Source organism: Scyliorhinus torazame, chromosome 12, assembly GCF_047496885.1.
Source record: "Scyliorhinus torazame isolate Kashiwa2021f chromosome 12, sScyTor2.1, whole genome shotgun sequence".
Taxonomy (NCBI): Eukaryota; Metazoa; Chordata; class Chondrichthyes; order Carcharhiniformes; family Scyliorhinidae; genus Scyliorhinus; species Scyliorhinus torazame.
This window is the reverse complement of record NC_092718.1, coordinates 42,066,275-42,078,740: the sequence shown is the minus strand read 5'-3', so window position 1 is coordinate 42,078,740 and position 12,466 is coordinate 42,066,275. Positions and strand designations below refer to the sequence as shown.

General features: G+C 40.5%; 1 protein-coding gene across 2 annotated transcripts in view; it reads right to left on the bottom strand.

The window, feature by feature from the left end:
• Positions 1-3,456: 3,456 nt before the first annotated feature.
• The window catches only part of LOC140387534 (protogenin-like), a 189,615-nt gene continuing 180,605 nt past the window's right edge, over positions 3,457-12,466 (bottom strand). The window contains exon 20 of one of the 2 annotated variants that reach the window (XM_072470756.1): positions 3,457-12,249. In XM_072470756.1, the coding sequence (XP_072326857.1) occupies positions 11,821-12,249 (429 nt within the window). In that variant the 3' untranslated portion in view covers positions 3,457-11,820. The remainder of the gene's footprint in view (positions 12,250-12,466) is intronic. The other variant, XM_072470757.1, reaches the window with a different exon arrangement.

Here is a 12,466-nt window from a genome sequence, read left to right as displayed (position 1 = left end):
AGAGCAATCTCATAAATATTAATCCCTTTTCAGTTTAAACCTTTCCTCCCATTCCCACCATGTGTCTGTCTTGTGCGTATCTGGGTGGAGGGTGGGATTTGGGATTAGGTAGATCATTAGATCATTGTTCTGTTATTACTTCATATATTCAGCTTTTCCTCGTTATTAATAAATACTTTGTTAATGGTTTTACTTATAAATTTGGGGTCTGCATTTCATTGCAGCAGTCTCGGCCCAAAATCTCTATACGTTAATTTGAATTATTTGTTAATTCACTTGGGACCCCGGGTTGAGGGGGATTAAAAATGACCGTGCGCTCGCCCAGGGTGTCGTGACAAATGCTTACAAAGATGTGCTCTTTCCCACGATAGCGGTCAATGACTTACATCTGCAGGATTTTCCCTATGGTGAATCACGGTATTAAAATCGCATCTATATTACTATCCAGCACCTAGTAGTGACATTTGAAGGCATCAAAAGATGTTACACTTACCCGTCGGAATGTTTGAGACTCCTCAGCAAGTTTCTGTTGTGGCCATGAATTTGCCAAAGACAAATTTGGTAGGATTTCCAAAAACATGCACCAGTACAGTGTTTTTATACATAGATGATATTAGAAAGTAACTATAAAAATTGGGAGACGGCCACCACCTAATTTTTTAATTTCTTTATAAATTATAAGATGTTCAGGAGGAAAAGCAAAACTGTGTGAACAACTGAAGAATAGTTGTTCAAAAGCTGTAGCTATTCATTTCAAGTGTTGGCACAGGTCACATTGTGGGGGTCCAGTCCTTGAATGAGAACTAAAGTGTATAAGCTCAACTATACCCTTTTTCTTCTAAAAAAAAACACAAATTTATGGAGGCATTTATATGAACCCTCAAGAGTATTGAAAGTCAAAGAGATCTAGGAGTACAGGTCCACAGGTCATTGAAAGGGGCAACACAGGTGGAGAAGGTAGTCAAGAAGGCATACGGCATGCTTGCCTTCATTGGCCGGGGCATTGAGTATAAGAATTGGCAAGTCATGTTGCAGCTGTATAGAACCTTAGTTAGGCCACACTTGGAGTATAGTGTTCAATTCTGGTCGCCACACTACCAGAAGGATGTGGAGGCTTTAGAGAGGGTGCAGAAGAGATTTACCAGAATGTTGCCTGGTATGGAGGGCATAAGCTATGAGGAGCGATTGAATAAACTCGGTTTGTTCTCACTGGAACGAAGGAGGTTGAGGGGCGACCTGATAGAGGTATACAAAATTATGAGGGGCATAGACAGAGTGGATAGTCAGAGGCTTTTCCCCAGGGTAGAGGGGTCAATTACTAGGGGGCATAGGTTTAAGGTGAGAGGGGCAAGGTTTAGAGTAGATGTACGAGGCAAGTTTTTTACGCAGAGGGTAGTGGGTGCCTGGAACTCACTACCGGAGGAGGTAGTGGAAGCAGGGACGATAGGGACATTTAAGGGGCATCTTGACAAATATAATAGGATGGGAATAGAAGGATACGGACCCAGGAAGTGTAGAAGATTGTAGTTTAGTCGGGCAGTATGGTCGGCACGGGCTTGGAGGGCCGAAGGGCCTGTTCCTGTGCTGTACATTTCTTTGTTCTTTGTACACACATCAAAAACAACCAAAAAGCAAACAGAAAACGACACCCTTTTTCAACTGATATGTTGAAATGAAGCAAGAGTTTGCTTGAGTTAAGTGCATTCACAGATGGAAATATCTCATCTTGGGAAGTTGTTTAGTCTCTTATGAAATATGCTAGCTTCAGTCAGGAAGTCTTATATCTTCCTTCTCTGGAATGGTATCTGCTGTACATATAAATATTGGATTCCACTGGAAGTAACAGATTTTTAAATCTGCATTGCAAAAAGGGCATGATGAATGAATCTGTACTGCCTTGCTTCTCAATAAACCTCGCTACACTTGTATCTTGCTGAGCAACTTGTTATTAAAATGGTTGAAGGGCGTGACACATGGTACTTGCATGGTAGAAACACACCAAGCATAACAGAAATGTTAGGGCATGTCTTTTCAGATGTAAGTGAATTTTGAATGAAGTGGTAAGTTTTATATTACCAAACAACTACTGGCACTGAAAAGTTACTTTTACAATTGTGTAGTCTCACTCTTTCATACATCAATTATTGTTGGTGATTGTAAAAAAGGAGGCTTGCATGCATATGGCTCCTTTTACAGACATACAAATAAACATACAAATTAGGAGATGTAGGCCATTTGGCCCCTCAAGCCTGCGCCACCATTAGATAAGATCATGGATGATCGGTTTGTGTTTCAAGTTCCACATTCCCATCTCCCCCCGATAACCTTAGATTCCTTGTCTAACAGGAATCTATCTCTGCCTTAAAAATATTCAATGACCCCCGCCTCCAGAGGCAGAGAGTTCCAAAGTCTCACAACCCCTGGAGAAAGGTTTTTCATCACCTCTGTCCTAAAAAGGTGCCACCGAGTTCTGGACTCATTCACAAGAGTGAATGGTTGACACAGTGGTTAGCACTGCTGCCTCACCATGCTGAGGACCCAGGCTCGATCCCGGGTCACTGTCCCTGTGGGGTTTGCACATTCCCCCCATGTCTGCACGCTTCTCACCCCCCACAACCCAAAGATGAGCAGGGTAGGTAGATCGGCCACGCTAAATTGCCCTGTAATTGGAAAAAATAATTGGTACACTAAATTTATTTTAAAAAATCAAATCAAATTACAACTTAGTCCTAAACTGGTTTCAATAAGCTTCCCCCAAGAGCTCAACTGGATAAAGCAGTGAATTATTTGTCTTACAGGCCAGGAAGGGTTGGATTTGTTGGCCTGAGTAGGAGCGATACAATAATTGGCTTCAGTTCACCTTGGTTAACAATGAGATTATTGAATATGATTTCACTCCTGATTGCTATCCAATAGTCTTTGAAAGGCTTGTCCAAATGGATATCATGTATGAATGAGGGTTGTTGCCACCAGTGACCCAAGTGTGACCTGGTCTGAGCTCACCTGAGAGACAAGCACTCAACCAATGTATAAAAGGACATTTGTGGAACATCAACTCTTTGTGAATTCAGTGTCCTTGAGACAAGAAAAGGCACAGAGTAAATTTGACAGAGGGGGGGTAAGGTTTTATTTTAAACTGACTGAGTTGGTATGAGCTAGATAGTCATCAGAGGATTTAGGTCCAAGGGAAATTAATCACTCAAGAATTGTTAATGACAAGGTGCCGAGGACCCAGGTTTGATCCCGGCTCCGGGTCACTGTCTGTGTGGAGTTTGCACATTCTCCCCGTGACTGCGCAGATTTCACCCCCACAACCCAAAGATGCGCAGGGTCGGTGGATTGGTCACGCAAAATTGCCCCTTAATTGGAAAACCTTTTAAGATAAGAATCATTAATGAGTTCAAATACCTTGAATTATTTTGCAGTTTTTTTCCCCCCATTAAATGCATGGCAGTATTTCTTTTATGGAAAAACTTTATTCAAACTGTGCAATTGTTCAAAATTCAGACTATTTTACAACAGTTTTAAAACATTTTGGCTTTTAGACTAGTTATATTTTTGGCATGACTTAGCAAGATTACAGATCAGGCACCTGAATTCTAGGCAGCATTCACCGTAATGCTATTATAAAATAGGAAAACACAGTTTCTCAATAAAAGTAGTTAAGGACATAAATGAGGTACATTCACAAATCAAGGCAAACGTTCATTCTCCTACAGCAATGGATACAAAGTGAAGCTGATCCCCTGAGACAAATAAAATTTGATATAATGCAGGTTCACCATCCACTGGCAGGATCACAAACACTGCCTTTACAAGACAATTGGCAATTGAAGCTAGAAGGTTCAGAGCACCTGAGATACATCATTAGACTGGACCTTCCACTTCTTCCCTTTAGTTCACATCTTAACAGTATGCTCGAAATAAAAAAAACTAACACATTATTATTGTTCTCATCACAAGGAAAAAAATACAACAGTAAAACAAAAGCGGAAGTTTTTTACTTCCACCCTGCTGACTGATGTAACGTGCGCTTACATGACACACTTCGGTACTGCTACATCAGTTACCTCACAAGTGGGTGTAGTAAATGTCATCTAAGCAGCCATTACAGCAGCGCCACAAAGTTTAACACATGTCAAAGAGAAAATACAATTTCAGACAGTTTAACACACAATTCCAGATTAATGTGCATCAACACTTCAATTCAAAATGAGGCAGTAGTTTCTATTTAGTCAACATCTCCAACTTCAAAAGTATCAGCAAAATCTCACCAGCGAGCCAGCATATTTTCCACAGACCCACCACAGGAAATGTCGCAAGCGGGGGTTGGAAAACTTGGGGGTGACCATTTAAATGTCCACTGGCCTTGGGTGGAAATTTCCGATCTCGGGCAGGCGCAACCGGAAAATCCTTCCATTGCTGGACTAGAGGATATGATTATTTCCTACGATTGTGCTAACTTTTCCTAATGTGTTGATGTCGTCAATAACCTGAAATTCATTAGGCACAAACTGCAGGTCCTCTTAATAAATCTGAAAGGTGGTTGCACAAATTAATATAATTTGTCCCAAGCACTTTGCAAAATTTGATGTAGCTGTGGTTACGGCTTATTGCATCTCGCATTTCCCCAGCAATCAACACAGCAGGACAAGATGTATTTAACAAAGGTTTTGCCTGCTAAAGTTCCCATATTTTTTGACTACATACAGTAAATATTAGCATCTACCTACATCTGAAACATATTTGAAAAGTGGAAAATATGCTGGCAGCTTTTAACAGCAGTTCTCAATCCTGAAGTACTGTACATTACATCTCAGAATATATTACCTCTAATATGTTTCTGCTGACTGGGTATTTCTTGACCTCTATTAGAAGGAGCACGAGTAGTCCTGAAGCTACAATAGACTTTCAACTCAGAATAGCAAATCCCAATAATGACCAAGACTTGCGTAGGCCAGGATTTTCTCCGACATTGGGGCAGGGAAAATTGGGAGTTGAGCCACGGATGGCAATGGTGGCTGTTTCTGCCATATAGTGCAGGGCTCTGGGGGGAAAAAAAACCAACTTGAAGTCACGGATTCCACGGCGATTTGCTCACCCTGCCATCAACTCAGAACGCAATGACCCAGGATGGAGGGGAGGGACAATTGCTTCCTCATTTGACGCCATCATGAAACGCTACTTGAGCCTTCTCATGATATTTGCCACTCTCACCCATAGTATTTTCTGGAAGATCTACCCTGCTAGCCTGGATCATGCCATGAATGGAGAGAACATGGCATTACCTTGATTGCTGCCCTCCTGAAATAGGACAATTTTACAGAGTCCAAAGCAGATTAGAAATAGGGCAAGGGAACATGAGGAATGGGGCAACGGTTCAAGACCTTAGATTTGCCAAGCTGAAAATTTATTGGAAATTCTAAATGATTAATTATGTCTTCACATCACAAGATACAAAACAAATAGGTAAAATGGGCTTTCAACTTTAAAAAAATGATTCTGTGAACTTACAAATTAAATTTTTTCCATTAATTAATAACCGGAGTAATACCGAGAAGCAATAGACATCTAGCCTGCAGGAAATATAGTGTTGATCAGAGAGACGGGAACGCCATCCAGGTTAAATCAAAGACATCACGGCGGCACAGTGGTTAGCACTGCTGCCTCATGGCACCAAGGTCCAAGGTTCGATCTTGGCTCTGGGTCACTGCCCACGTGGAGTTTGCACATTCTCGCAGTGTTTGCGTGGATTTGGCCTCCACAACCCAAAGATGTGCAGGGTAGGGCAGCATGGTGGCGCAGTGAGTTAGCCAAGCTAAATTGCCCCTTAATTGGAAAAAATTAATTGGGTACGCTAAATTTTTTTTTTTTTTTTTTTATAAAGATGTGCAGGGTAGGTGGACTGGCTACGCTAAATTGCCCCTTAATTGGAGAAAATGAATTGGGCTCTCAAAATTATTTTTTTTTAATCCATGGGTTAGACCATATATTGCAACTCATACCCGAATGAGGAGACAGGGAAACAAGCACTTTGTTAAAAAATATCTTAAACGGGCAGCACGGTGGTGCAGTGGTTAGCACTGCTGTCTCACGGCGCCATGGTCCCAGGTTCGATTCCAGCTCTGGGTCACTGTCCGTGTGGAGTTTCCACATTCTCTCCGTGTCTGCGTGGGTTTCACCCCCACAACCCAAAATATGTGCAGGGTAGGTGGATTGGCCACGCTAAATTGCCCTTTAATTGGAAAAATATAATTGGATACTCTAAATTTTAAAGAAAAAAAAATATCTTAAACAATGGCCATTTTTATCATTTTGCATGCTGCGATTAAATCAATGTTTACAGTACTTCAAAATGATTGCTATACATAATGAAAAGATGCAGATTCTGACTAAGGATGTTAAACATGGACATTTGTTGTTGCACTAAAATAAAAAGCAAACACTTCAACAGCATTGTTTAAGAGAAGACAACCGTCTACTCTTCTTAGAGGGAAGAGCTAAATCCTACTTTCGATACACAAAGGTGAACAAAAAATAATCTTTGGTTTTTATGGGCGGCTGATCTAGCTGTATTTGAAAATAACACTGAATTTATACTGATTATAAAGGAGGAGGCAGCTTTATTTACTCTCCTTCACACTTTGAAACCTGACTGGTCAAGAGACAGAGCCCTCTTTATTGCTCAACACTGGTTAGAGTTTTTTTTAAAAGCTATTACAAGACCCTCTTCTTTCACATTCTCCAGAACTGCCATTTTATTGTATGGAAGTGTTAAGTATATGCTGCAGACGACATTACTCTAAGCCACAGAAATATGCAGCCATCTTTGGAAAGGTCCTCTGCAAATTCAACTGAATTGTTAAAGAAATTAGAGCGAGCGTTACAGGCAGCTGGAGCATTTCACTTTGGTTTGCGCAGAGGAATTTGGTGTTTCTTTCAAAAGCAGTTTAAAATTAGAACCTAAGTTCATCAGGTAAAAAGTTTGCCTCTTTTAAAAAAAAATGCCAAATGATCAAAATGATGGCCAAGGCATCCAGTAAAACTCAATTGATCAGAAAAAGAGAATCCTCTTCTGCTCAGTGATTGATATTAAACACTTACTTATTGCAATATTGAGCAATGCACTTTTACAATATTACACTTGGAACTACTACAAGAAAATTCTCTTTTTTCCCCATTCATCAACTCTATTGAAGGTAGGATGAAAAGTGACACAGTTCTCAGGTTGGGAATTCAGATACTGCATAGACACAGTGCCCTGTCAATATATATATAAAAAAATCCAACAAGGAAAGGAAATCTTTGGATTTAGATACACATCATTTACCTTTGTATACTGCCTTGAATCCTAATACTAAAGGATGACACTAATCTGAAAGACAAGTGCTAAACTGACTATTACTATAATTCTGATCTACACTATAAAGAGCAGAGTGCAGCTAACCAGAAGTAGTACTCAGTAGATAGTACTAAGGATATTTCAATGAGCCGATTCAAGGACTTAAAACTCAAACATTAAAACCTTTTGGATTTGGATAGGGCAAAGATCTGGCTTGTAACTAATTCTGGACATAAAAACATTGGAAAGCTATTTAATATAATTCTATTTTTTCTAATAAAGGATGAGGTATAATAGGCCTTGGGTGTCACACATCAATATAGCTTGCTCCCCAAATCAGTTTTCCAATTACATGACTGTAATATTGTATTAGAAAATCATTTTTTCTATTCACTTATAAGTCACTACTTCTGATCGATTAGTAACTATCATAAAATTAAGAGATTTAATTGTAATTAAATGGCCCAAAAAACATTTCACAGAAAAAAAAGTTTTATGTACATTTTCTTTGGTAAGCTTGTTTTAAAATAGTTTTGATATATCGGCGTCACGTAGACGTGAACATTTACTGGCACATATTTCTAGTGATCTGTTCTAACTCTTAAAAGCTACACAGTAACTATTTTAAAATCAAAAATTCAACAAGATACCCTGTCAGTACACCACACATCTCTAGTGTGGCAGTTCAAATGTAATTACTTGATCCCTGAGGTTAGATAAAGAATAACACTAAAATAGGTTTTTAAAAAGAGGTAGTATCAAACAGGGGGTGCAAGGTTAGAGCACATGAGAGTAGCAGCTTCTATTCCCTGTGAACATTTTTGGTATCATAAAGCTCTGTTTTATGCAAGCAATTCTAAAAACAGAAATACAGTGAGACACCAAATTACATAGTCTTTGGACTGCAACTCTGGTGAGTTACTTAATATAATACGCACAAGCTGAAGTTGTTTTGATTAGATGAAGAAAAATGTCTTGTCTGAATACACACACACACACACACACACACACACACACGACGTTTGTTGAAGTAACTCTGTATTCTATACAGTGGATTGGATAATAAATTAATATTCCTAATGGATAAAAATAAGCAGAAATCTGCGATTTTTAAAGATTTGATTAAACTGTTTTAGCATTACTGCTTCTGAATCATGTAAATCAAAAATTAACTTTAATTATTAAATCAATTCTGTTGTGTACTTTCCTTGTATGTTTAAATGTAAAAGAAGTGTTCTTGATGACAAATGGTTATTACTTTGCATCTGACAGATTGTTGAAATAAGTAAATCCATGCACATTGGGGAACTGGGGAACAGAAGTTAAGTATTCTGGGCTATAACTGTGAAAAAGCGTTTAGAACTGTCATTTGGGTGAAGAGTCAAATGAAGTTAAAAATAAAGTATGTAGCTAATATGTAGAATTGGTGGAAATGAAATATCCATTGAAAGGAATAAAATCAAAATGCTGCAGATGATGAAAATCTGAAATAAAAACTGGAAATGCTGGAAAAACTCAGGTCTGGCAGCATCTGTGGAGAGAGAAACAGAGTTAATGCTTCAAGCACATATGACTTTTCTTTAGAGCTCTGAAGAGTCATCTGGACTAGAAATGTTAACGCTGTTATCTGAATGGCCATAAGCTAGGAGAGCAGAATGTGCAACGAGACCTGGGTGTCCTCGTACACCAGTCGCTGAAGGTAAGCATGCAGGTGCAGCAGGCGGTAAAGTCGGCAAATGGTATGTTGGCCTTCATAGAGAGAAGATTCTGCTGCAGGAGCAGGGATGTCTTGCTGCAATTATACAGCGCCTTAGTGACGCCACATCTGGAATATTGCATGCAGTTTTGGTCTCCTTATCTGAGGAAGGATGTTCTTGCTATAGAGGGAGTGTAGAGAATGTTTATTTTTTTACAAACTTTTTTTTAGGGCAGCACGCTAGCACAGTGGAGAGGATGTTTCCACTTGTAGGAAAAACTAGAACCAGAGGACACCATCTCAGACTAAAGGGACGATCCTTTAAAACTGAGATGAGGAGGAATTTCTTAAGCCAGAGGGTGGTGAATCTGTGGAACTCTTTACCGTGGTTGTGGAGGCCAAATCATTGAGTGTCTTTAAGACAGAGTTAGATAGGTTTTTGATTAATAAGGGGATTAGGGGTTATGGGGAGAAGGCAGGAGAATGAGGATGAGAAAATATCAGTCATGATTGAATGGCACAGCAGACTCGATGGGCCGAGTGGCCTAATTCTGCTCCTATGTCTTATGGCCTTATGGTTAGCACAGTTGGTTCACAGCTCCAGAGTCCCAGATTCGATTCCCGGCTTGGGTCACTGTCTGTGCGGAGTCTGCACGTTCTCCCCGTTTCTGCGTGGGTTTCCTCAAGTGCTCTGGTTTCCTCCCACAGTCCAAAGACGTACAGGTTAGGGGAATTGGCTACACTAAATTGCCCTTAGTGTCCAAAAAAGGTTAGTTGGGGTTACGGGGGTAGGGTGGAGCTGTGGGGATGGGTGGAGGTGTGGGCTTGGGTAGGATGCTCTTTCCAAGGGCCGGTGCACAATCGATAGGTCCTTCTGCCCTGTAAATTCAATGATTCTATGAACTCGTTCATGGAACCTGGGCATCGAATTTATCGGCTAGCATTTATTGCCCATCCCTAATTGCCCTTGAGGGAGCAGTTAAGTGTCAACCACATTGCTATGGATCAGACCAGGTAAGGACAGCAGATTTCCTTCTCTAAAGGACACTAGTGAAGCAGATGGGTTTTTACGACGATCGGCAGTGGTTTCATAGTCATCATTAGACTTTTATTGCCAGATTTTTATTTAATTCAAATTTCACCATCTGCAGTGGCAGGATTAGAATCTGGATCCCCAGAGCATTACTCTGGTCTCTGGTTTACTAGTCCAGTGACAATACCACAACCTCACCAGTCTGATTCCAGGAGAGATTGAATCGGTTAGGATTGTATTTACCGTAGTTCAGAAGAATAAGGGGGGTGGATCTCATAGAAACTTATTAAATTCTAACAGGGACAGGATAGATGCAAGAAGGATGTTTCTGATGGTGGGGGTGTCCAGAACCAGGATACGAGGTAGACTATTTAGGACTGAGATGTGGGTGAAACCTCTTCACCCAGAGTATGGTCGGCCTGTGGAATGCACTACCACAGAAAGCTGTTGATGCCAAAATGCAAATGTTTTCAAGAAGCAGTTAGATATAGCACTTGGGCGAAGCGGATCAAAGTATATTGGATTGGGGGGGGGGGGGGGGGGGGGGGGGGGTAGGTGGGATCAGGTTATTGAGATGGATTATCATAATGAATGGCGGAGCAGGCTTGATGGGCAGAGTGGCCTCCTTCTGCTCCTATTTTCTATGCAGTTGCAGGGGTATCTATTAGAATGCATGAGATCAGAATCCAGCTCAGACAGTGTACGGCCACGGATATGAATCAGTGCAGGCGCTATGTTTTTCCTAGTTTCTGCATCGTATGCTCCAGTTTCTAGAACAGGAAGCCTGTAGGTAATCATTCTAGTTAGTCCTGGCCAGCTTCAATTTGCCTGTTGTTCCTCCCAACAGATATTGTATGAAATTGAAATGTACCCAAAACACTTCAGGTTCAGGCTGGATAAGAGTTCATTCATTCTGCTGGCACAGCAACACAGTTATAGTTCAGATGACTGTCAAATTAGCAGCACATGCGAGTTTACTCAGCTTGTGAATGTTACAATGCACAAACGTGTATCTCTTCAAAATCATTCAAATGAAAGCATTTCCTCTTCCCTCTGATCAAACATACTTTACATTTTCCACAGCTCTATGTAAACCTGTATTATTCACAAACATAACAGCTGTGAAAAGTGATCATATTAAGTTTCAAGGATCGGGACTGTGACTTTAATACTCTTACTCAAACATACGACTCAGATCCTTTGCCGTACATTAAAAAAAGCACAAGTGAATCAAAACAACTTCAGCTCAATGGTGCTGCATTTGGCCCCACTTTAGAATGCTACCTGCTTGTATAAACAAGAGCTTTAGTTAAACACTCTCATGGCAATGTCCTTACAACCCCTACATCACAGCAGAACATCAACAAACATTTCTTTTAGCAAAACAACGTATTTCTGTAAGGAAGTATCAGCTATTAGGCAATGGAGTAAAATATCTGTTAAATACTGGAGTTTACCATTAGGTAACATTGAGGTAGATTTCCAGCAGAAAGCCTGACAAATTATTTCTGCTCCAGTGATATACTTTTCAAAATAAAATCAAAGAAATGTAACGGTCCTTTTCACATTATTGACACAGACATTCATGGTGGGTAAAATTAAAAATGTAACATTCATCAAACAAAAACGTGTAAGAACCTGGAGTGATAAAACAAAAAAGACCCAGATTTTTATTCCGGAACGTTCTTTGGCTTACTGCACATTGTCCATTGTACAGATAAATTACGGTCAAACTGGATCGGGTAACTTTTAAATTGGAAATTCATGGTTGACGTGTTCGCGAGCAGTTTTTGGAGAAGGCATTTGGCATACATGAGGTGGTGCCAGTAGGTCTGAGGTAGTAGAAGGAGAACCAATCATCAGGAGTTCAGCTTCCTCCGAGGTAGACTTGACAGGAACGCTGACCGTTGCTGCCTGGACAAATGGCCCCAAGAGGGTAGGTGTAGTACATATGACAGAAGAAAGGTGAGCCATTTCCATTTCCTCCCTAGAATCGTGCGAGTATCTGCCTGAATCTCCAGTTTCATGGCTTCCGTCACTGTTGTGAGAATATTCTGTGTCTCCTGCAGTGCAGAACGCAGCCTGCAGAGACGTAGGTGGAATGAGTATTGAGCCGCCCGATTCGTCACACGTCAGCTGGTAAGAGCTCAGGCCGCGTCCATTTCTTCTCACTGGCTGCTAGCAAAAGAATGACAGTTAAATTTAGCAAGTACTACAAATTCAAGCCAACTTCTTTTGCAGACTATGTAAAACTTTTAGGAGGATCATTGCTATAAACGTTGGCATGTGGGTAATCTGTAAAAATGTTTGAGCAATTTACATAACTGTAACAGAATCATAGAATTTACAATGCAGAAGCAGGCCATTCGGCCCATCAAGTCTGCACCGGCTCTTG